Here is a 26,373-nt window from a genome sequence, read left to right as displayed (position 1 = left end):
AATCAGCTAATGGCAAGCCCGGCCACGCAGGGCTAATAGCCGCGAGGTTGTTCTACAATTAGCTGGTGATTGCAGGCAACAGCTGAGACGCTGGGTTTCTTCAGAAGACGACTCCTTAATGAGAAACTTTTTTTCTTTTCAGTATTGCTTTGTTTAAAATGTTTTCCCCAGTTTGTTACCAAACTGCTGCACAACTACTACACAACTGAGTTTGTCAATGGGTAGAAGTCAATTAAATCTTAAGACTGATCTCTGTGACCTGAGCTTTGTTCTTATCAATATAAAAGAAGGCTGCTCATTTACTTTGCTTTACACAAATTAGCTCTACCCTCTCAAACAAAGAGCCCAAGTGTGAGCAGAGGACCTGACCTCCATTCAAAAGGACATAATGTAAGCCAATGCAATAGAACAGAGTGTAAAAATAGCAGCCTCCTGGTTTAGGAGTTCTCACAGTGCTGCCCCGTCACTGAAGTTCTAATTGATGCTGGATGGAGAAATATAATAAAAATATAACTGATCTATAACATCTCTGATTTTTTTTTTTAATTCTATATAATCTATCCTTAACTTTGCTTCGTTTTTAGCTGCCGTGAATGCCAGTGGCAATGTCAGGAAGTTGGTTTTGTGACGAACTCTATATCTTTTCCTTCTTGTCTTGGCCTGGTTTGCTTAGACTCCCTTCTCCTTCCTTTTCAGGTGGTGGCTTTCTGAGCGGAGCTCGTCAATCAGACCTGGTTCACCGAGGCTGTTCAGCTGGGAAATCATCTACTCTTTTTGTTATCTGCTGCAGTTACCTGGTTTTCACATACCCAACTACCCAACTTTCTTTAACGTGTCCTGGATTTATATACAAAACAACTTTAATACATTATTTTCACATTCAATTCGTCCATGTATATGTTTAAACTTTTTTGCGTTTGAACTTTGAATCAGTTCATGCTAGTCATACATTACGGGATTCTGACTAAATACCTTGAGCACATTTTTTGTGTCATGGCATTTAACAAGCTTTTCTTGCGCCATTTTATGACTTAAACCATTTCTGCAAAATTCTCCCTAAACACATATTAAAGACTGACTTTCGGTCTTACTCTCATGCCGTTTGTACCAGGTAAGGAAGTCTGCAGAGACATTTGTTTTCCTCAGAAGATGAATATTACTGGTCATCTTTTGGTCATCCACTGACTAATCTTCTAGAGTCACCATGTCTTGAAAACATCTGTTTTCAGTTGGTTTATCAGCCAGTACCAGCAGCACTCATTTCTTTCCCATCAGTCTCAGCTGTAGTTTGTATTTTGTGGGACTTAGCCACTCTTAGCATGCTCACATGCCAACCTTAACAAAATATTAAATATTTAATACACAGTCCTGCTTTCCTTGTAGCCCTACAGATTTGCTTGCATGGTTGCATATTCAATATGTCAGGGTCTTCAGGGTGAGGTAGGACCCAACACTGGACACTAAGAGTTGGCAAAAAATGAATTTAATTAAACCAAAAGTAACACAAGCGCTGCATAAGGTAGATCTAAAAACAAAACTCAAAACCTTCAAAAAGACATGAATGTAACATGACAAGACCAGAGCTAAAAAAACACAGGGAAACAGTGGAAAACAGTATGACAAGACAGGGGACAAAGGGAAAGGCAGGACATAAATATATGCAAGGGCAGAGGAGACACAGGTGAAAACAATCAGGGCGGGGCAGACAATTACACAGGTGGGAAATCACAGGACAAGGAAAAACTTAACAAAAAAAAACAAAACAGGAAACTCAAAAACATGAAACATGAACGAAGTTCAAAACATGAACACAGGAAATCAAATCACAGAACCATGACACAATACCTGTTGGACCTGCTGCATTCTGTACACATACAATTTATTGTATGTCTGCCTGTCTTGATCTTTTTTGACATTTACATTCTTTTCCTGATCTGAGGTCTGTAATTAAAGAGAGTGACTATGAAGCCCCATCAAGCAAATCGGTGACGTATATGAACATAAACAACAGCACACGAGTGAAAGTGAGTGACTTAGTAGAAATAAATGACGAAAAACATGCCAGATAAAAAGAGCAAACATGTACAGTAAAATAAGCATGTTGTCCTTCATTTTTATAAATCAAAGATGGAGTGCAGGAGGATGTCGCAGCAGGATGCTGCGAGCTCCTGCCAGCAGGGAGGGAAGCTGATTCCTGTCTTTTCAAATCTTCAGCTTGCCTTTAGAGACCTTTCGGATCTGACCTCTTTAGACCCCTGCATTAATGCTGATTAAGATGATTGCTTTAAAACCTTTTATTCACGCTTTTGATTCGGTCATTAATACAATGAGGGCATAAGAGCGTGTCTTAATGACGATCTGGGCCAACAGAATACCTGAGCATCTGCATCACTTCGGCTCTGATTCGGTGAACTTTATTCTTTATGGTAATTGAGGGCAAGACAAAGTCAGTTAATGTCAGACCTCAAACTCAAACTAGAGTCGAGGTTAGTTTTGCATACATGAATTATTAAATGATTAAGTTCACTTTCTGATATCTTAGTTTTCGTTTTATGTTTTTCTCAGTTTAAAGTGTTGTCGCTCAGAAATTAGTTCATGTAGAAGCAGTTGTGAGAGCTGATTTTTGATCAGCTTCTAGCAATTAATGTAATAAAACAGTGTGAAAACCTGCTGAGTTTTGCGTTTGCCTTCCTCCAAGAGTCATCTAAAATTTTTTGTGCTGTTATTCCTGATCTCCAGACTCTGTTTTTGAGTTTCTCTCCATCTCCAGAGGGCCATACTGAGGTGGCAGAGCTGCAGTTCCATACAGCCGCCTCGCATTAAAGGACAGTGAGACGTTGCCTTTCCTCCCCCGGTCCCTTTATGGTGGATTAATGATTTATTGCTCTGGCTTCTCGCTCTTCTCATCTTACTTGGAGGGGGGGCAGTTTAACAAGCATGCTCATTTTCTTCTCCCGGTCTTCAGAAAGTCCTCACTCACAGAGAAATGTGCCACGGTGCCACTGTGTGCAGCACCGCTGTGACCCAGTTCAAAGACTTCTCGCCACGGCAGCCTCAGTGTGGAGCAAGAAAACCAAACCTGGAGGAGCACGGCTCGCTCTGCACACTGCTCCACAACCTCACAACTGACTCAGTTCATGCTGGTCCTCCATGTTCATCACAGACAAGAAGACAGGCACACGTTAGGTTGGGAAAAAATCAGTTTATGAAAAAGGACTCAATTACCACATACACTTCAGGATCTCTCAGGTGAGTTAGAGAGGCCGTTTTTCAAGTGAGCAAAAACTGAGGGGCAGTGGACTCAAACCTATTTAATGAACAAAATTATAATAAAGACTGTATTTAAATAACACTTCCTCCATCTCAATAGACAAAGCACTTCACACACAGATGGCAACCAAGCAGCAACGTGTGGGGCTAAAAAATAAAAAACATGGAAAAGCCAAAAAGGCAGTTAGTCAAATGTCCACTTGAGGCTGGCTCCAAAAGCAGGTCAGTCTCCAAAGACCTCTATGTTGAAATCAGGGAACGGCCTGGCACAACAAAAACCTGTTTTTGTTTATTAAAGCTAATTTTTCCATTCATACAACTGTCCCGGGGAGAGTTTTTGTACGTAACCTCTTTAAACTATATCAATGCTTACAGTCTTCCTTAATCAGGGGTGTGACTGCTTTGAGCGACAGGTGGGTGTCCTCACAAGTTGCTAGGTGTTTGCCTTCGGGTTCGCCCACCTGCCTCGCTGAGCTTCAAAACCGCTCTTCAGGAAACCTACTGGTGACATCAGTGAGATCGGCATCTTTACTTGAAGTTATAATGAGCCACGGTTAGCACTCACAACCTTGTGTTTAGTGGATTACCGATTCAAATTGCCCACCAGGTCAAAGAAGTTGACAAAAATGTTATGAGCAGTTTAATGATAAGAGAAATGGTTAAATAATTGTGCCCTGGGTTGTTGTTGATTTGTTGATTTGAAAAACTCAATTCAACCAAAAACATATTTATAGTTAAACAAAGTTTGGTTCAAAATCTGTTTGGGTGACCCATAAAAAAACTATGTGTGCTCTTTGCTTTCTTGCTAACTCACCTATACAGTATTTAAATGACATTTACTTTTAACTTCCGTGTTTACTACTTAGAGAAAAGTTTTTAAAGCACACACAGACTTTTGCCGCCATTGTATTAAAGCTGCAATAACCTTCAGGATGTTCTCTGTGATTATGGGTGCTTTGGCGCTGCACCAGCATCATAGCCATAATCCCAGGGAAGAACACCCTCCTGGGTGTTTTTTGCCGGAGGCAATAACAAACTCGTAATCAATACAGTCTGAGTTTACACCACTCGGATGCCTGTCAGGCGATAATAGAGGCAAAGAGCGTATGCATCGACTTAAAGATATGGCGAATACGTCTCTATCTGCGCTGTGCTACCAAATGTGCCATATTTATTTATGTATGCATGCAGTTTATAATCTCCTCCATTCTGCATTAATGAGAGAAGAGAACTTGAAGATGCTGTCAAAGTTTTTGCACTGGTTCTTGAATCTAATTTGACACAAAATACTATAATTTGGCGCAAAAAGAAGTAATAATTAGTTTAGCCTAACCTCAATCTAAATATTTATACTGTTAAAAAAGAGAGCTGACATTATGACAGCAGTTGATAACCATCTTAATCCTCTTGTATCATAAGATCTAAATCAGTAAGTTTGACTTGTTTTACTCTCCTGGATAGTTCTCCCTCTCAGTTTCTCACTCTGTGAAGACATGCAATAATTTATGGTATGCGGTATTAAAGTCTCTGAAATATGTGTGACATTTTTATCACTTTATTCACAGGCTGCACTATTCAACCTACATCCTAACCTTCGTCTCCACTCCTGAACACGTGCTTTATATATTGAAGCACCTTGTATTTTATGAACAAAATCCATTTTTTTCCTAACCTGGATTATTTGTTTTGATGGATTTTGCCATCAGTGCTTCAGATTTGAGTTCATTACAAGTAGTATAAGCGGTATTAACCGTGCGCTGTAAACCGTGTGTCTCCAACCTTTCTGGTTAGTAAATTGTAAATATTAAAATAGTTTCTGCCTCTGAGCCATCGTTACAGTTAGAATATGAGCTGTGTTATATGAGCTAAGTTTTATGTGACGACGACAAAACTTACAGGAAGGAATTTTTCGTTTATGGTTTTTCGTGCAAGAGTTTCGGTTACTGGGTGGAGTGCTATTAAATCTAGTGTACACATCATTGCCTCCTCTGGATAACTTTTATTAACTTACTTTTTTTTATGGAGCAGCATCATCAGGTCGTAATTTCAATTTGTCCGGTACATTGGTTCACAAACAAGCGGCAACTGTGAAGGATAGAAAAGCCAACTAAACTGCAATTCCTCTAATGTCCACTTGAGGCTGGCTCCAAAAGTGAGTCAACCCGCTTAGTCTTCTATGCTAAAATGTCCAACTTCACAGTATTAATAAACATGTTTACAGCCTGGTACAAAAAAAATAGGTTTGGTATCTACAGATAATTCCTTCATTCGTGTAAATTGTACGAGGGAGAATTTTGAGTCATATGTTTGAATTATATTACGGGTGTCGCCACAGGTTGCTAGCAGTCTCCACCTCCCCAAACTGTTTTCAAATGACTCTGCCTGAGAGATATGTGGAATCAGGCACTGCCAAGATGGCGACAGCTGAGACACCACACTTCAGGAAACTTAACTATGTTAACATGAGTGGCTTCGATTCCTACGTCATAAAGAGCAAAATGTTTGACGATTCTTATTAAACAGCTCTAAATATGAGTTGCACAAACACATTTGTCCTCTTACTCATACTCTTATGATATCCCAAAGTCATCTCCACCATCACAGTTTAACCCACTGATCAGAATCTCTTGATTTAAAATGAATGGTGGCTGTTCATTATATTTTGTGGAGCCTTAGTTCAGAGTGCTTAACTGAGCACAGCGTTGGTTCAGAAAGGCCACCAAATCAAGCTCAGCTCACAAGCCGAGCTATATCGGCTGATGGTTAATCTATAAATCAGCTGACAGCTCAGCTGAGCCTTCCATTGACAAATCTAATTCAGGGCTGCTTGTTTAGGCTGCTTTAGCCTGCCTGCTTTTGCTATGTCTCTCTGAATCAATGTCTTTTCTATGATGCCTGCTTCTCTTCTCCCTGCGTTGGGTTTCAACATGGAGGGGCAGAGACAGAACAGAAGAACAGATTCATACAGCCAAGAATAATTTAGCTTAACTAAAGTGGTCCTGACTGAACTTTGCTTATCACAGCAGTGTTGTAATTCAACAGGTCATTCAATTTTGCATGTGTTCACCAGATTAGTGGCCTCCTAAAATAATCAAAAGCTGAGCAGAGGCTCTCACATGTATTATAAGTATTGAACAGAGTGGGGAAGTACTAGAACCAAGGCAGGTGCTATGCAGTGGCAGCAGCAGTGTTTGGGCAGTGACACTAAATGTACAAAAACAAATGCAGAAGTATTTACTGGACCGTAAAGCAGAGCAGTACTCTCAAAGATGATTTGTTTGTTCCTGATTGACAGCATTGGTTGCACTCTAATTATAAACTATGACAATACTATGAATTATCTCTTGCCACCATGTCTGTGGCTTTTTAAGCCAGATGAAGTCCCTCTATTTATGTTATATTAACCCAAGCTGGACAAATACAGGGAGAGAAAACCCTGATAGACCTGTCTTTGTGACTGTCACATGTAGCCAGCCCACCTGGGAGAGCTGCCATCAGTGTGGGATGTCCTGGTTTGGATTCTTGTTCAATCACTGCTGTTGGCCAGCCGCTCGTGTTGCCTCTGGCATTTTGATTGAATGTTTTCTGTTTACACACAGAGCTCCCCTTAATGGCCCTTTTCATGTGACAGTGATCTATACGCAGGTAATTACAATTGGCTATGATGGATAGCGCTGTCAGATTTAGCGTGATTATCCTGAGATTAAACATGTTTGAGAAATTCCAAATGTCAGAAACTATTACAAGGTCACAGGAAGAGTTGGCTTTCCAGGTCTTCACAGAATAATTTATGTGAAATGACGTGATTGCGGAGCTACATGCTTCACGCTTGCCGTGAGATTATGAATTCTCAGTTGGAGATGTTTTGAAATCGAGATCGTGCTTGGTGCGTCATGAAATCTGACAGAATGTACCTTCATAAAGCATGTGTGCCTTGTTTATGATGATTAAATCTCTTAGCACGGCAGTCACGCCGCAGAGTGTGAAAATACACGGATGTTTAGTCCAACTGCTTCCACGAGCCTGCCTGACTGACAGAAGCTTGTGAATGCTTGACAAAGCCGATGATGAGGCTTTTGTCAGTTTCTGCAAAGGACACAAAAGGAAGAGAATGGAGAAATAAACTGCATATACTCTTCCTCTGGTATGCGTTTGTTTTTCAACACAAGTGGAATTTGTCAGCTATACTGGTTGTTATTGGCCTCCATTGTTATGTGGAATACAATTGTGGAAGGGACGATAGTGAAAAGTATTAGGAATACTACCAGTAGGAACCATGTGAGGGGTTTAGTTTACAAAAAGAGACAACCCTAACCTGAGAGGATAGCTGGAGGCAGCCTTGGCTCTGTGTTTGAGTTGAATCTAGATGTTATTCTTCAATTATGCAGCTAAAATGCTAGTCAGCTGTTTTGAGTTTCTATGTGTACTCAAGTCAGTAGCTACTGGAACTGAGTGTCTCATGTTGGAATAAATAAGTGTTGATCGACAGTTATCTTTACTGAAATCACTACAGCGCTGAATAGAGGAGAGATGTTGAGTAGATGGTGGGTAGGAAGTGGAAGGAGCAACCTATGTCTCAGTTGCCACAGAGGAGATTTACGACAGACCATGGCATAGATCTAACGTAGAACAACAGGTCTGGTTTTAAATCCTTGCGACTGGACCACAGTTGATGACAAAATACGTTCCTGGTTCCCTTGGCAACACCATTAAGGCCGTTGCATCCTCTGCAAGAACGGGGAAATTTGTTCGTTTTCTCAAAGTGGCAAGAACAAGAAGAAGGTTCGTTCTGGTCAGGTCACGTATACATCTTTTGCAACAGACGTGATCCTCTGTGCACAACGTTTGGTCTACATTTCTGCATTAACCACGCCCACTTAGAATTTCTGACCAATCACCAGAATACTTGTTGGACACCACACGAGAAGAAAGTTCTGCCCAGATGATGTGTCGAGAACAAGCTGCGAGAAAATAATGACGTTATTCTCTTCTCGCAGAACAAATTTCTCTGTTCTTGCGGAGTGTGTAACAAGCTTTAGTCCTGTTGCCTAAGTTTTGATTCCAACATTACAAAGTTAGTCTAATCCTGTTTGTACCATCTGAGAAACACCCCTATGATCCTTTTAATGTCACAGAGAGTATTTTACATGCTTTTAACCAGAACAAGGAAAAGGGATCATATCACTCCTTTCCTAAAAGATCTCCACTGGCTCCCTGTATGTTTCAGAATAGATTTTTAGGATCTTACTAATTACTATTACTTTTAAAGCTCTCCATGGTCGTACCACAGGCCAAATAACTGACCTTTTAGCACCATACAAACCGACATGTACCTTGAGATCCTCGGGCAGAGGTCTGGTGTCAGCCCCATGGCTGTGGAATTATTTGCTCGAGGAAATCAGTTCAGCTGAATGTGAGATTTCCTTAAAGTCTCTCCGCTTTCATCTGACAGACTTTCCTGGTTTTGAGTTTTAACTGAGATTTGGATGAAGCTTTTAATTGTTGGGGGCTGTACGATAGAGTTGTCATCTCGCATGCGTCTTTTATTGTGAGATTTACGTTGTCTCGAGTATTTGAGGTTGTGCCAGTGGCTTTTTATTTATAATTTGTCTACATTTCTGAGGACAGCTTTCCCTTTTTCAAACACACTAATAACTCCACACTAATTGACCTTAATAGTACACTCCAGTCCCACATGATTAATTCTCTTGGCTCACTCATTAAATGGACTCTTATTTATTGTTTTATAAACTGTCAAACATATTTTTGGCATAGCAGCGTCTAGCTTGAGTTTATTCTGGGTCTTGTATCACTTGATCACAACGACATTAAAAGAAATATTCAAGGTTGTTCTCTGGAAGCTTTGCTGGGCTTCTGCCAGCCAGGCAGAGTTTCCTGAGCTGAGAGGACGTTCGCCAGAAAGACAAGGCCTTAAAGTCTAATTGGTATGATTAGAGGGACTCCTAAGCTAGCACTTCTGATTAAGCAGAGTGACTGAGGTGATAAAGGCTGACTAGCAGGTGGCTCTGGACCATTAAGTGGGCAAAATGAAGCAAAGTCCTGGCTGGCTGTGGATCCCGTCATATATTTAATCCTTTGCGAGCAGCGAGATGTGACCATATCAGTCATCATCTTACGCCTGTGCCAGCTCTATGCATCTTCCCGCTGCAGCCATCCGCACGCTGACACATGCTCATGGTGTGAACAAAAGCAAGGGCGCAGGCAGGAACATTTCTGCTTCAAGAGTTTCGCATTTCCCTCCTCAGTCGAGGTTTAATCGTCTCATTCTTTTTCATTCTTCTTGTGTTTACGCTGCTGGACCCAAGCATTTTCTCTGCAATATTCACAGTCCAATATTTGTACTTACTGTGTGCGTGTATATACTGTATCTAATGAGCAGATTAGATTTTTTCCATTTCCATTTTCCCTCGGAGACACACCAACAAGTTAAAATTCAGTTTAAAAACAATAAAAGAAGAAAGCAAAAAACAGGCATGTTCTGCAGACTGTGTGTTGTAACTGAGTTTACAAAACCTCCTTTCCTCTAACTCCAGTGACTTATGCCCGTTTTGTCATCTGACTTTTGGCAGTTATTCCTCACTGTGTTCACTTCAGTATCTATAGAGCCACTATATATGGGTCTGTCAACACTTAACAACAACAGAAACACATCTTTTGAATTCGTATTGTTTGTTTTTGCTGATTATTCCTCATTAAATTCAAACAGTCAAACAGTTCATCGTGTGACAACAAACATTAATAGATTTAATAAGAATGGCAATAAAAGACCCAGAGACACACCAAACCCACATAAAAAACTACAGGAAAAGCTACTTTTAGCTGAGAGGCTAGGAAGCAAGGAAGAGGTAACCTGGAGCCTTTTTTTTGTGGAGGAAAGTTGGCGTGGAGTCTCTCTGTTGAGAGTTGATTATGCCCCGGCAAAGATCTGCAGAGCCAATCAGATCTTTTGGGTGAGCTTTATAATGGACAGAAGAGTAACGTTAGCACAGTCATACACGTCATCAGTGCCAAGGAGTTGTATAGTCCTACAATTGCATGCCCATAGTGAAATCCCAGTGGATTGTTACTAGAGTCATATTCTGATAAGAATTGGCCACATTAAGCTAACGAAGCGCTACAAACCATTACATTTAGTTTTAATTGAACATGAGTGCCTGCTAGGGGTTGTACAGACTAGAAAACTAGATGATTAGCCAACTTAACTGCTGTGCCATGATGCTTTTGTTGCTGTGGTTGTAGAGCGTGTTTTTTGTCCTTGATGTCAGTGAATGCACCATGCGAGAGACTGAAGTTAGGGTAGAGCTGAGAGTTTGCCAAGTGTGAGCCATATACACTGCCTGGCAAAAAAAAAAGGTTGTTGGACCTTTGGGCCTTTAACGTTGATACAGCACTCATTCGCTGTGGCATTGTTTTGATAAGCTTCTGCAATGTCACAAGATTTATTTCCATCTACTGTTGCATTCATTTTTCACCACGATCTTGTATTGATGATGGTAGAGTCTGACCACTGCGCAAAGCCTTCTCCAGCACATCGCAAAGATTCTCAACGGGGTTAAGGTCTGGACTGTGGTGGCCAATCCATGTGTGAAAATGATGTCTTATGCTCCCTGAACCACTCTTTCACAATTTGAGCCCGATGAATCCTGACATTGTCATCTTGGAATATGCCCGTGCCATCAGGGAAGAAAAAATCCATTGATGGAATAACCTGGTCATTCAGTATATTCAGGTAGTCAGCTGACCTCATTATTTGGCACATATTGTTGCTGAACCTAGACCTGACCAACTGCAGCAACCCCAGATCATAGCACTGCCCCCACAGACTTGGACAGTATGACCAGGTATGATGGGTGCATCACTTCATCTGCCTCTCTTCTTACCCTGATGCCCCCATCACTCTGGAACAGGATAAATCTGGATTCATCAAACCACATGACCTTCTTCCATTGCTCCAGAGTCCAATCTTTATGCTCCCTAGCAAATTGAAGACTTTTTTATTCAGTTAGCCTCACTGATTAGTGGTTTTCTTAAGGCTACACAGCTGTTCAGTTCCAATCCCTTGAGTTCCCTTCACATTGTACGTGTGGAAGCGCTCTTACTTTCACTATTAAACATAGCCCTGAGTTCTACTGTTGTTTTTCTTTGATTTGGTTTCACCAAACGTTTAAGTGATCACTGATCACGATCAATCAGGATTTTTTCTGACCAGATTTGTACCTCGAAGACGATGATTCTCCACTATCCTTCCAGTTTTTAATAATGGACAGTTCTTAAGCCATTTTTAGTAGTTTCTTTAATCTCCTTAGATGTTTTCTCTGCATGATGCATGCCAATGATTTGACCCTTCTCACACAGACTAACATCTTTACCACGACAACAGGATGAGTCTTTCGACATGGTTGTTTGAGAAATGAGAAGCTACTCATTGCATCAGTTGGGGTTAAATATCTGTTGCCAGCTGAAAGATAATCACTCATGCAGTAAAAATCCAGTAGGAGACTCGTACCTCTTTGGTTAGTTAAATCCAGGTGGTGACAAGTGTCAGACTGACTTGACCATGTTTATGGTGTGCGCTACGGGTCACAGTAGGCCTTGCTCAAGCTTCAATAAATTTGCAGGGAAGCCTCCGTAGCTTCCTTTGTGTAAGTCGCTATAATATGTATACAGGTCAAGAATATGGATTTCAGTGTTGCAAAGCATTACTTTCTACTGTGTTTTTATGAGTGATGTCATTGGCGACTAGTTGACTGGACTTTTACCACCATTAGTCGGTCACGATTTTCAGGGTGAGGTAGGACCCAAATGCTCAAAACTAGGTGATGAGGCAGAAGTTGGCAAAAAATGAATTGAATTAAACAAAAGGAAACACAAAGCGCAGCCGAGACAGCAAGTATTCAAAATGTGATGAGAACAAAAACTACTATGAGACATGAACTACGAGTAACAAGGATCTTGACATGAAAAGGAGGCTTGAGACAAGTACGACCTGACAAGACACAGAAAAACAGTATGACGACAGAGGACAAAGGACAAAGGGAAAGGCAGGACTATATATACACAAGGGCAGAGGAGACACAGGTGAAAACAATCAGGGCGGGGCAGACAATTACACAGATGGGAAATCACAGGAGAGGAAGAAGGCAAGACAGGAAACAAGGAAAAACTTAGCAAAATATAACAGGAAACTCAAAAACATGAAACATTAAAGAAACTCAACATGAACACAGGAAATCAAAACACAGGAACATGACACAAAAAATCAGAAGTCATTCAACCCCTAGTGCCCGCCTGAGTTTTTAATTTGCTTACTTTTGTCACTTGTGCTTCTCTGCTCACGCTCTGGTTCGCTAAGCTGAACAGCCAATCAGAGTATTCCGACTCAACATGTGAAACTGGCTGAAAAGCTTTTGACAAGGGTCCAACTAGCGCCAGCAGTGCCGAATACACCCCAAAACAGATGATGATCCGTGGCCCAACGCTGGCAAACAACCAACAGTTGAATCGGTGTCTCAGAGCCCTGACAGTTTTGACTAATCAAAACATAATGAAAGGTCAAGATGATGTGTTGATGAAAGGTCATGACCATGTGTTCACATTTTCTCTAAAAACATTCAATATGTAAAAACGATCAAGAAAAACCATCAAATAATGACACCTGAGAAGAATTAACTACCAGATGTTGCATGTAAAATGATTATCGGAATAGTTGCTAATTCATTTTCTGTAGAGCTAATCATTGCAGCTCTAGATCTGATATCAGCTGACTAGGCTTTTATTGTGTCACTTCCAGCCTGCACGCACCAAGCTCGGCGCAGATATGGACAATAAGCTTACCAACGGAAAGTGCCTGATGTGAAGAAGCTGTGTTATGGCAAAACACTGAGCCAAGCACTGTCTGCCATTGGCTCCACTCACATGTACAGTAGTATTTCTGAGTCAGCCAGCTCTTTTAAATTAGATGTCAGATATTATCAGGCATTCACCAGTTCAGCTGTGATCTTGTTACTTCCTGCAAGAATGCACAAAGCTCGGCGCAGCAGAGGAGGGGGATAACAATAGCGTGAACATTAGCCGCGCATGCATTGTTATTTACTGAGTCAACTAATCAGCTGAGCTAGCGTACATATTTTAAGATGCAGCTATACGTGCAGAGATGTTACAGTAAAGGTTACAATCCCCTAATGGGATTTCAATCATAATCTTTTTTTGAGTGATATAAAATGTGTTACTAGAAAAACTTGGAGGAGGATTGAGGTCCTGCACAGTTATTTTTTTTAAAAAAAAATGTCCCATATTGGAGAAAAACAAATAACACCCTGTGAATGGAGGTATGAGAAAAATCCCCTGACCCGTCTGCCATCTATACGTCACGGTGAGACAATACCACATAAACCGAATTATGCTGCTCCAGTGTTTGTGCAGAGACTGGCTATTACATGTCTGAATGAAGCCACAGAAATGACTGTTTTATAGCATCAGTCCTTCTATATTTTATAACAAACACTGTCCAATAAGCATGTCAGGAGGAAGGCTTAAGAGATTCCTCTTCTCATAATACACGTCAAGTCCTTATTGCCTCTAGGTTATTAAAAGTAAATGTTATATTGACATTTCAATCACTCAGCCTTATTGCTTTCTCCAAGACACAGACAGTGAACGCTTGCATCTGAGGAAATTTTCTCACAACTTTTGTTTCGGTCACATTCACAGCTTCTGTTGTCTGAAAGGTCACTGTCGTACCTTACCTTTAGCATGCAAGACTACTTTTTTTTTTTTTTTGACAGACCTCAAAATGCAGAGCCTCTGCGGAGGTTGGAGCAAAATCAAGCAGGAGGTTTTACTGCACACGAACACCTTGTGGAAAATACAACAATGTGGGCAGTGAATTTTTCATTTCCTATTTCCTGCACCGCATCTCTGAGTGTAAGATGATAGTTTAATTGGAAATATGTCTTTTTTTTTGCGCTAGCAAGAAAGTGTGTGTTTGTGAAACCTTGAGCATTTATGCCATCCTTAATAAACCGGCGGCTCCTCTCAGTCTCTGCCCAGTGACAGTTTCCAAAGCTGTGACATTTATATCCAAATGGTAATTGATTCAGAGGAAGCTGTTAGTATGCAGCTACGATTTAACAACGCTCCTCTCGGGGAGGAGGAAGGATCAAGCCCTGGAAAGGAGAGAGGAGTTTATTTATTTATTTATTCCTTTGCTGTGGCTGTTGTTTTCGGTGTTTTAGAGATACGAGAGAGGACTGGGGGTGAAAAAAAGAAAGAGCGGTGGCTTGTTTTCCACGTTTTGCTACCCAGCTGGACACACATAGAGCCGCAGAGGCTGTTATTGATTGGATGCCACCGACAGAATGGACTTTGTCACAGGCAGTACTCTCCGCTCATGCTGCAGGCTGTGTTTACTGGTGCGTCTCACCTGCGAAGTCGAGGCACCAACATCAACAACAACAGCAGCAGCAGCAGCAGCAGCAACACGAGGGACAGACAGGCTACAGTAATCCTCCCCGGATACTGTAAAGCCTGCTGAACAGAAATAATGGCTTCAACCTACTCGCTGGATGCTGGCCCTGCAAAACTGCCAGAGTTGTCACTCACGATTACCACCCTGTTACAATTATGACGCACTTGATGAGGACAAACAAAGCATTGATTGGCCATATAATGCGACCTCTAGAGCTCCCTGCTTGTCCTCGCTGTGCGTTTTCCTCCAGCAGCTGCAAACGCAGACAAAGGTAATCACTTATCACGAAGTGAGATGTTAACAACACGCAGCAACAACTTGTGAAAAGAGCCATCGATGCACCCAGGGATTATTCTCGCTTGTTATGAAGAAAAAAGCAAAAAAAAACAAGTAGTCATCATTAAATTTGAAGTTGAGCAGAGGTTGAATGAGCTTAGCTCAACAGTCTAAGCTAAACAAGGTAAATGCACAACAGTTTACACCCCCGCGCCTGAGTCATTAGTGTTGCTCAAGGGATGAAAAGAAGGAAGGGCCTCTGTTTCCTCTGGCTCCAGTGTAAACCAACATGACGAGGGTGCACTACGGTGGCAGCATTGTACAAAAACGTATAATATTCCTTCACTGTTTTTCATTTGTGCACAATGTTCCTCTTTAAGACTGAAGGGCTCGCTCTTAAAACGCCACTTTACTCGCTCGCCAACTGACAGCCAGATGTCTTCTCATAAATGCGCATTTGTTTGTCACAAAACATCTGCGATGGTGTGATGCGCTCAAACACAAACACACGCCCGCTTCTCCGCTGCTACTCTCCATTCGTTGAAAAATCTCTGCAATTTTCCGCACTCCAGTTCTTTGCCTTATCTCGACATCCTGCTTTTACGCCGTCTCAAAAACACAAACAGACGAGCTCACGGTTTTAATTTCCCTTGACCCTCTTTTTGCATTCCCTGAGAATTCATTAAGCAATCTTTAAGGTGCGACTCATCCAGCAAATGAGGATCAAATTGAAAGCTTAAAAATCCCCTTTTATGCATCACGGTGTAGTGAGGTGTGTCAAATTGAAACAAATCGCGGGAATCAACAAGCCAACAAGTCTCTCTGGTCGTGCTTTACCAAGTCTAAAATGACTGGATTTTGAAGCTTTCTTGTTATTTATCTGGTCTGATTGCTGCTCCATGTAACCGGTCATTATCCTTTTTTTTATTCAGCTGCAGAGTCTGATGACATCATCGTCATTTAACCTTTAACACATTCTGTGTAAAACCTTAACACATGGTGTCTCTTGTCTTCAAAGCGCTCTGCCAGTCCAGCAAAGTGATGAATCGTTAAATCTTTAAGTCCAAAGTCATCGCAAGGGTCTAATGATTAAAACCATTCCGTTTGTTTTAATTCTCATGGCGCCCGTCCAAAAGAGGAGATGGATGTTGAAACTGTTGAAATGCAAAAAGCTCGGTAGGCCAGGATCCAGCGCCGTGTTTTAAGTTTCAAGGTTAAGCGTCTCCTCCGTGGTTGCTGGGCTCGGCCAATACTTCGTCATCAGCGTGTTTGTGTGTGCTTTCCAAGGAGGGGTTCCAGTTCAGTGGCCTCTCAGAGGTATTTCTGCCGCTTTCCCAATATTGTGATTAGTGGTTGTTATTGGTTTCACCAGATCTTGGACCTCTGTGGCAGGAGGCAGTCACCCTTGCCCCGTTTCAGCTGCTTTCTCCTGATCTACAGTCTGCATTGTTTGGTGAATTCTCCTGGAGGACCTTTGTAATATTGCTCTCGTTATAAACACACGTATGCACGTGAATGTGCAGAATCTGGAGGCAGGAGACGAGAAGGATTCTTGTTTCTGTTTGTAGACAGTCACATTTGAGCTGGTTTTATCATCTCTTAACTCTTACTCTAATTTTTCAAGGCCCCTAGGTATCTAAGGTTGTGGAACAGGAAGCCTTTACCATTGATTCCTTCAGATACTAATCCCTATACACTTGGGAAAATCCAATTAAGATGATGAAGGACAGTTACGCTACATCTACAGTTAACATTTGTCAGTTTCTAATTAAACAAGAGAGAAGTCTGGTGAGAAGTCTGAGATATCATTTATTCCATGTCTGAAGACTCTGAAAAGATGGCAGACTCAATGACAGCATCTCAAAGTCTCGTTCATGAGCGAAAATCAGATCAACAGGTAGGCTGCACACATGCGAGCACCGTCGACCACACTAGCAAAACTTCATCAGTTCGCTCAATTGATGAATTCCCCACAGAGCAGGGGCTCGCCATTAGAAAGAGGCAACAAATTGAGTATTTTCCTCATCTGCATAATGTTTGGTAAATAATTCATCGAATCGTTCAGATCTCTTCCACATGGGGATAAAAGTCTGGGCGACAGGTGAGTGAGCTGACACTGTCGGCGCTTAAAATATGACCGGCTCGTGTTGTTTTTGTTCTGCCCCAGGAGAGACTAGAAACTATTAACATTTAGCAAGTAAAATGACGTCTCCATGTTTCTTTCCGTCCCTAGAGCTGCCGTAACCATAAACGTTTGTGCATATTTTCATGAAATGGGACATCACTTGTATACAAATATATTCACACTCGTTTTATATGGAATCCCAAAAAGTAGAATTTTTGTTTTGATTTTTTTTCCACTATAAAAATGTCCTTATTCAAAAATGTATTTATTTAATAATATATATATATATTTTTTTTTAATTTTTGTTTTTAGGTAACACACTATTACCTTAATTATCTTATTAACATTGAATCTACATACCTTTTTATTCCCGAATTTAATTTATTGAATAATTTTATTTTTGTCTTCACAACTTAGTCAACTTTATTCGCTGATAAATGCAAAATATTTCTGATTATTCTGAGATCAGCTTAAGTTGCCGTACGGAACATTAGACGCGCGGCAAGGTGGGCAGATCCAAGCAGCATGTTTTCCTTAGCGACACACGGGCGCTGAGATTCACCCTGTGTGGAGCTTCTGAACCATGTTGAGGCTGCCTGGCTCATTAACAAAGGCATCAGAACGAACCCTTGAACGGGGGCCGGCGTCAGAGGAGAGCTATTCCCCTCTGCAGCGTGCAGAACTGGGGCAGACGTTTTGGTTGGTGCTCTGAGCGAAGCCAAATCAAGACCCACATAAAATCCCTGATTGAAAGACAAAATGTAGACCGGCGAGATACTAGAGAGAGAATGTGGGGCAAATATCTGTGATACTGATCAACATGACAATTACAAAGCGAGGGCTTTGAAGAGGATTCCTCCTGTGGCAAGAAGGACTGTGTTACATTCCCATTGTCATTGTTTTGTGCTTTTGGCGTGGAAAGCCGACTCTTGGTGTCATTTATTATTTCATTCTTTGGTTGAAATATGGTCTCATTATTCTTCAGCCAGTGCCGACCCCGTCGTTACCTGTCAGCGCTTTTTGCTGAGACCAGCTCCGCGCACACTAAGCTGTTTAACACTAATGGACAATCCCTCTTCCTTTCGTGCTCAACATGCCATCTGATGTGCCACTTTGACTGACAGAGGAATGGAGGGCCAATTTGCAAATGCTGTCTTCCAGAGCATCCACTGAGGAAAGACATTCATCAAAACCTCTGTGCCCTTTTTCTTGTCTTCCTGTCATATTATCTGTACTGTGCTGTCAGGGGCGCTGTGGCGTTGATTACACTTTGCTTCTAAAGGCCTGCACGGTTGGATCACTTGAATGATGTAAAGTATAGATGGGCAATTAACGTCCACTTCCTCCTCTCTTTAGTGCTTTGGACAACTGATATGTAAGGATGTGCAACCAGGAGTTACCATTAACACTTGATTCCATCTGTCAAGAGCAAAATGTGCAAAAGATCTGGGATATTATACAGTTCATCACTGTCTGAAGCAGATTTTAAAATGGACTGCACTGGCCGCTTTATTCATATATAATAGCACACCATCTAGTTTAAATGGAAGGTTGAAAAATAAACTAGCTTAATATACACCGATCAGCCACAACATTAAAACCATTGACAGTAGAAGTGAATAACATTGACCATCTTGTGACAATTCATTGTTCTGGTGGGAAACTTTTGGACCTGGCATTCATGTGGATGTTACTTAGACATGTACCACCCACCTAGACCAGACCAGGCACCCCCACCCCATAGCAATGACACTCCTTGATGGCGGCAGCCATCCCCAGCAGGATGCAGCCGGACACAGGCACACACACAACAACAGTTTAGGAACAACTAAAAAAATCTTAGGGATGCACTGGAACAAGCCTGATCCACAGTGGCCCCTCCCCTCAACCCATAGGACCCAAAGGCCCCCACTAACAACATTCTGTTGCCAGACACCACAGGACACCCTCAGAAGGCCCATGTCCATTCTCTGATAAGTCACAACTGTTTTGAAGGAACAAAGGAGAGTCACTTTACTTATACAGTCTGTTTACATTCTCCATGGACATTTTGGACAGTCATAACATTTATGGCATGGTAACTTGTATCTTGTTCTGTTTCTGTTTTTTTGCTCCTTAAAATGTCGGTACTTGCACGTTAAACTGCTCACTTGAGCCTTAAATTGATTGTTTTCTGAATCTGCACAATATTAGGAAGGTGGTCATAATGTTATAGCTAATCGGTATATATGAAACTTTCAGACAACCTTAAGCTACTTTAATGTGTTAAGTAAATGCACACAACTCTGAAATTACCTCTTTAAAATGTCTTCATTTTAAACGATTGATTTTACTGGCTGAGTTTACAGGCCCACTAGTGTTGCACTAATAATCAAGATAAAAATATATCATGAATGAAGCCAGGACCAACGTAGGCAGCAATGCTGAAAGTGTAGCCCTATCCTGTCTATCTCATTCTACTGAATGATTTTGATGTTGGAATCTCTGGTGAGAATGATTTCAGTCAGTTTAAAGAAATATTTTCTATTTGGACACAACAACTGATAGTGGATTTAATAAAGCAATTCTTACTTCAAGGTTCACAGTTTTATACTTTTAGCATAGTTGATTTAAATTTGCTTTGCTGAGCTCACACCTGAATCTGGACTCAGGCGACTAAGCAGGTGTTAAGTAACATAACGTGTCATGGGTTCTGCTCATAACAGAAAAAGTGCTTGAAGAAACATTTCGGTCATAAAGGGCTGCAAAGAATGAGTCTTTATCCGTCTCATAACTTAAGTGTATTAAATGTTGCAGAAGATGCCGGCGAAGATCACCTGAGGCTACGTGAAACCTCTGCGCTATAAAAGTAATAACAGCAGACCTCAGTCAAACGGCACTCACCTTGATCAAACAGCACTCAAGCCGGCTAAAACAAATAAATCTTGGCAGTGGTTTGAGTCTACACACCAGATGGATGAGCTCTGACACGTCGAATAATAACCGAGTGAATGAGGACAGAGGACTTTTAGACAATGACAGCAAAGTATTTGAAAGTCAATTCGATGCTGCTACGTTTCACTGTCAAATTACCTGTCTGGGTGTTTTAATGTGGTCGTTTTCACCATCTGGTGCGGCAGGTTTTACCAGATTAAAACACATTTGTGAATACGATTAAACCCCCAAACAAATGGAAAGAGAATATTCTTTATTAATTCTCTTATCTGTCTCCCAGTAGTTAGCCTTGATGTGACTTTGAGGAAATGAGCTCTTGAATCATTTTCAATAAATTCTGTCCTCTGTAATTGGAATAAATGGGTTCAGAAAAGTGAACAACAACAACAAGATAAATAGAACTTTCCTCTAACAGGAAGTTGACCTTTAAATAGTGGCAGTTCAGTTGACACTTTAAATCAGAGTTGTGCAAATTAAGGATTTTAAAAATGACTCTGTAAAGTCAGCTTTGTATTTACAAATGAGAAAATCTGAGAGCTGTGTCACGATTTTAAGTCAGCTTTCAGAATATAGTAATGTCTCCTAGTAAAGAAATCATTTCAGAACAAAATCTTGATTCAGAAAAATGATCAGAAAAATGGATAAAGATGGATTTATGGGAAAACAGGAGTAAACCAAATTGGAAAAAAGCATTTAAATAAAGTTAAATTAGAGAAATTCAGAGAATTGATCACAAAGCTACAGAGAAAAGTCACAGCCTTTAGATTGAAACTAAACTTGTGACATCTAAATTATAATTGCCGGGGTAAAGTGTAGAGTTGAGATATAAATTTCTGAAATCACAGTGTGAAGTCAATGAAGCCAAAATTCTGTCAAATTGTGGTGACTTTTCTCCATAATTTTAAATCTTGGGAGTCAAAATTAGTTCTGAACCAAAGAGATAGTATTATTTGAGTTCAACATTATAAATTCCAGTCTTACAGACAGACAGCACGGCTTCAGAAATATTCAGTTTTGTACAGCATGTGCTTAAGATCAAAACTGTTCCATAAATTTCATCCAGGAAAGCTGGTTTTACTTTGGAAGTCAAATTAAAACTTCCCCCATTGGTTCTAGACATCTTGCAGCTCTCAAATCCTCTCCACGTCCCCCTTCACTTGGATTTATAATTCCAAAGTAAACCAGAATGTTTTCACACACGCACACGCAATCTGTGTGTGCACTGAGGCGTGAATGTACACCAGCAACAGCGCCTCGCCTCCTCCAGACAACTTCTAATACGCAGTTTTTTTTCTTCTTCTTCTTCTTCTTTTTTAACCCCCACCACCACGAGTTTGACAATTATCTGAGGTACCTGAATCGGTGACGTGGGTGGAGGGTGGGAGGGGTGGTTGGGTGAGGAGAGAGTGAGGAGGAGAGAGAGGGAGAGGTGGAGGGAGGCGGGCCGGAGAGGAGAGAGAGGTCTTGCCTCTTGTCTTGCCGAGGCTCTTTGATTCAGTGGCAGTGGCTGAGACAGCCGTGTTACCGGTCACTGTTTTCCCTGGTAAGTAAGCCTCCTCTTCTTCTTTCTCCTCTTTTTAATTCAGCCCTTACCTCTCATTTGAAAAGAATAGAAGTTAATGCTCCGTTTTCACCTAGAAAGTGGATAGAAAAAGTTTACGCACGAAAGGAAGACGAATGAGACGACACAGCGGCATATATGCAATGTTTGTGCACTTCGGGATAAAGAACTGAGTCTTATGAGTAGTTGATGAGAAGAATATAGTATGTTTTAAGTTATACAGTTATAGAAAAAGATCGATCTTATTTGGTTTTTCTGATGCTGACGCGCTCCGTGCCAAATGGAAACTTGGGCGCTGTCCGTGGTGCTGAAAGTCCTCGCAGACTCAGAATCGCTTCAGTTTTTGCAACTGAGACTTCTTTCCGCAACATCTGCTTTCGACAAAGTTTCTCGTGGATAATTTGCACAGCGTGAAGTCTAAGTTTTAACGATCGAATGCCTTTTCTTCTCCACAGCGTGACTGCGAGCCTCAATCACACTCGAGACAAACAGCTGAACAAAAGACAGATTTCCCAGGAGGACACTGAGTCCTTATCACGTTTCTGCGGACGAAATCAAAGAAGACCAAAGCCAACTTTTATGAGAAGACGTCCTCTGTAGTGGGTCACCACAAAGTCTGAAGATGCACTGTGTCTCTGATGTGCTCAAAATCTGCCGTAAGTCCGTAAGCTTGGCACAAACAGGAGTACCAGCGATGAAGAAACCCGCAAGAAGCTCCACTCGGTAAGAAGTGGAAGATACTCAGAGGCAAAACAGAAGAGAGTGGAGGCAAACAAACACCAGCGCGTCCTCAAATGATGGGGATACAGCACCTTCTGCTTCTTTTGATTTACTTAGACCCGCTGAATGTCCTGTGCGCCGCCACCGCCAACAAAAAGAGCAAAATCCCTCTGAGGAGGAACTCAAAGTTGAAGGAGGTCAACGGCAGCACCACTGTGGTCCCCGCGGGCGCGGCTGTCCCGGGGAAGATCACCCAGGTCCAGGCTCCCTCGGTCGGCGTCGTCCAGCACGACACCTGCATGGGCTACTACGACGTGAGCGGGCAGTACGACAAAGAGTTCGCCTGCAACAACACCGACCACCGCTTCTGCTGCGGCAGCTGCTTCTTGCGCTTCTGCTGCGCGGACCGGGGGAAGCGTGTGGAGCAGAAGAGCTGCACCAACTACAACACTCCGGACTGGATCAAAACCCAGCCCCCTTCACCGGCACCAACAGGTGACACGTACGACCCGGAGCTGGACCAGACCAACACCACGGTGTACATCACCTGCGGGGTCATTGCGCTCATCATTGCCATTGGGATTTCTGTTAAAGTTGCCTATGATAAAGCCACCAAGCCTCCCCAGGAAATGAATGTGCACAGGTAAGAGGTTTCGTGATATCAGCATTTATTCTGCTTGATGGGAAAGTAGAGAAAATGTGTTGTGCAGCATGAATAGAAGTTAAATTCCTCTTAAGAGAGACATTTACAGATTGGAATAATCTCCTTGCCAAGGACTTTTTGATGTCTAAGAGCTTAAACTTAGAGCCTCAGTATAATGAGTTCAGTGACCTTTTAACACATGTCCTTCTCCTTCCCAGAAATTCCCTTTCAAAAATGTCTCATGCTACACATCCTTTTCTGTGTCAGTCCTCAAAGGGGGAGTGGGTGGTATTTCATGTCCGTTGAACCTCAGGGGGCGGGGAGGATAAAGAAAATGCCACTGAAACCCATTAAGAGGGATGCTTCTGATGGGAGTGGTCTCTTCTACAATGATACTATTTTGAAATCCTCCGGGCTCCAGCAGTGGTCACTGAATTGCTGGATGAAGCGTAATAAAAATAAAAAATGAAACACATCCAGTGGCCATTTCAGTCACCAGCTGAACAAACAGCTATGTAGTGATGTCGAAAGCAGACCTCAGGCGCTGCTTTTCTTAACGTCGCCACAAATGATTCCTGAAGGTCGGCAATTATATTTCTCACACAAAGAATTTCTGTTTTCTCCATCAGAGTCCTGGTCCATCTTTGTTGCCGAAGAGTAACTCAGATGACCAAATTCTTGTGGCTTTTGAAAGGCACTTGGTCTGTTGAAGAAGGGGCTGGGTTGCATGTTTTGCATCTAGATAGCTTTGGGGAAAACTTGGTGTGACGTCTTAAAAATTTTCCTCATATTTTACAAATATGTCCTTAGACTACGTGAGGCTTTTGGCTGTAATGTGGTTTGGTTGTCAAAAGACTGGCATTCTGATTGGCGCACAGAAATCACCATTCACCAACTGAGCTCCACCCACTTCAACCCATTGAGAAAAGCCAAACCCCAAAGACTGAATGTAGAGTAATCTGTCCTGAATCAATCATCATCATCATCATTCTGTTGAGATCAGAATGATGATGATGATTGAGCTTTTTTAGTATTTTCCTGCTTATCGGTTTGGTTCTCAAGGTCACAATCAACTTCACTGAGCCATTTTTAAGGCAGACAGTACTTCATAAAGACATAGTTGAAGGTTTGCTGAAGTGCATTTAGCAGCTGTGGAGTCAGACCTTTCTGTTCTGTTTTTTTTTTTTTGGTCGCCACTCCAGATATAAAAAAAGAAGAACATTGAACATTGAACCAAAACCAGAACGGCTCCAAATTCATGCTAAATGTCACAAAATGACTTCAGGATTTCTAAATGTTTTCATAAATGGCCAAATTCACCAAATTTCTGCAGCCACCAAGTGGGCAAAATCTGAATATCTTGGCCTCCAACTTTAGGTTGCTATGTTTAGACAAGTGCAGAACAGGTGAGGTGAGAACCCCAAACGTATTATGTGTTTCTGTTTGTTAGACTGTACATAATTTATATGATCTCAAACCACACCTGCCCGCGCTGTCTGATTAATGCTCCATTCCCATTGAAGTGGGTATTAAAAGAATAAATGGGTGTTTAAATGGGGTTAGTTCGGGATAAAATTGCAGGTTTTCCACCCACTTGTAAAGAAAAAATTACAGCCACTTAGTCATTGCTCTTATTCAGGAGTCACTTGAGTCACCCCCTGTTATCCAGAGTTCCTTTTGGACAGAGCAGAGGAGGACGCCTTGCTTCTCAGCCGGAGCCCAGAAGTTGACTTAATGATATGAAGATAATTGAGCATTGTTATGCCTCAGTCGTAAAACTTTGGCGCCTGCTGCTTTGAAAATGTCAAGGGAGATTACTCAGCTTTTGTTCTCCGAGAAACACAGTGACTAGGTCTTGATAAAAAATGTCCAAATTCAAGCAGTGACAACAACACAAAGGAGCTCTTTCAATGGATCACTTATAGATTAAGTTTCAGCTCCAGCGACGGTTGTGTGTCTTTTAAAGCGTTGGCACAGCCTGTTTCTAATATCCATATGGACCCATGAGACTTTATAATACAGTATTTTGTTTGAAACAGACACAAAGAGAAAAACTAATCTCATGACGCAGCATTTCTTCCATCTCCGTGAAATCAAGAGATGACGTTTATGTCTTCTTACTGCTCTTCTACCCATGGGGTGTACTTTCAAGTGGATCTGCTTAGTGCCACCACTTCAATACAAGCAGTGGCAATGAGATTTTTTTTTTTTTTGGGGGGGGGGGGGGGCAATTAGATGAGGAGGCACGGCTTGTGGGCGCTCAGTAGCGTTTCCCTTCTTTTTTTATGATTTGTTTATTTTCACCGGCCATTTGGCGCATGGAGCTGTCCTAATGATGTCTGCTGGAACAGACCTCAGAGCCTGGCAGCATACATTCATGCTGACAGCCATGACCAAGAAGAAGCAGTGGAACATGGGATTAGCTTTATATTTGGCAAGGGTCTGCGCCTGAAAAGTGGGAGCTTCTCTGTTAATTTCTGGTGCTTCCCTGAAGTGATTTAGACTCCTACCTCTCTGACTGAATGAGGAATGTGAGCAGAATACTGAGCTGTTGGCAGACCTTTGCTGTTTGGTCTGTGACCTTCACCGAAACACAAGAAACGCGAGTGAGAGCTAAAGTCAGTGATTTGAACAGGTTGTATTGATTACTTTCCGCAGAGCAAACTGAGATGCAATTTATGCCAGATAGGTGGTGAGAATAAAGCTTTGCACTCTGATTACAGGAATGCAGCACAGAAATGCCAAATGCCAGGTATCTGAGGTCATTCTAGCAACAAAGATTGTCCAAAGAGATGACAGTTGAGATGATTTCATTGAGCAGAATGTTTGTCTACAATGTCCACAACAATGTCCACAAATGTTGGTAGATCTTTGGTAGTCAGATGCTTCCAACCGTTGTAAATCTTCAAAGATGGTTGATAAATGTATACTGAAAAAGGCAGAATATCCTAAATGATCTGGACTCTTAAGCAACCTTTAATCAAACTGTAAGAAGTGTGCATTTGTCAGGGGTAGTCTACAGTGTCATTCACATTTGGTGAATGACAGCAAGATGGTGTACTGTATGTGGAATTTCAAATGAACCAATGAAAAATAACATATCGTTGAGTGCAGTAATGTTACTCACTGATGTGTTTTTGTGGCATATGAAAAGGACAGATAGGCTAAATTAACATCACTTCATTACCGGTTAAGGACATGTCTTTATCATTGGGGTGTTCCCCAAGGTGAGAGTCTCGGCCCACTTTTGTTTTCAATCTAAATGCTTTTTTTATTACGCAAAATGGTCAGGCTTCAAAATATATGATAAAACTGTTGGCAAAGGGTGGGGCTCCAACTGGTTATTCCTTGGACAG

General features: G+C 41.6%; 1 protein-coding gene across 1 annotated transcript in view; it reads left to right on the top strand.

Annotated features, from left to right (window-relative positions):
- Positions 1–22,448: 22,448 nt before the first annotated feature.
- LOC311507035 (shisa family member 6) overlaps positions 22,449–26,373 on the top strand; it is a gene marked incomplete at its 5' end in the record, with an annotated part of 62,630 nt that continues 58,705 nt past the window's right edge. The window contains one exon of the mRNA XM_084571230.1: positions 22,449–23,017. Coding sequence (XP_084427356.1) covers positions 22,449–23,017 — 569 coding nt within the window. The remainder of the gene's footprint in view (positions 23,018–26,373) is intronic.

The sequence above is a fragment of the Chelon labrosus genome (assembly GCF_963514085.1).
Source record: "Chelon labrosus genome assembly, chromosome: 21".
Classification (NCBI taxonomy): domain Eukaryota; kingdom Metazoa; phylum Chordata; class Actinopteri; order Mugiliformes; family Mugilidae; genus Chelon; species Chelon labrosus.
The sequence above is the reverse complement of the archived record's forward strand: the minus strand, read 5'-3'. Positions and strand labels throughout refer to the sequence as shown.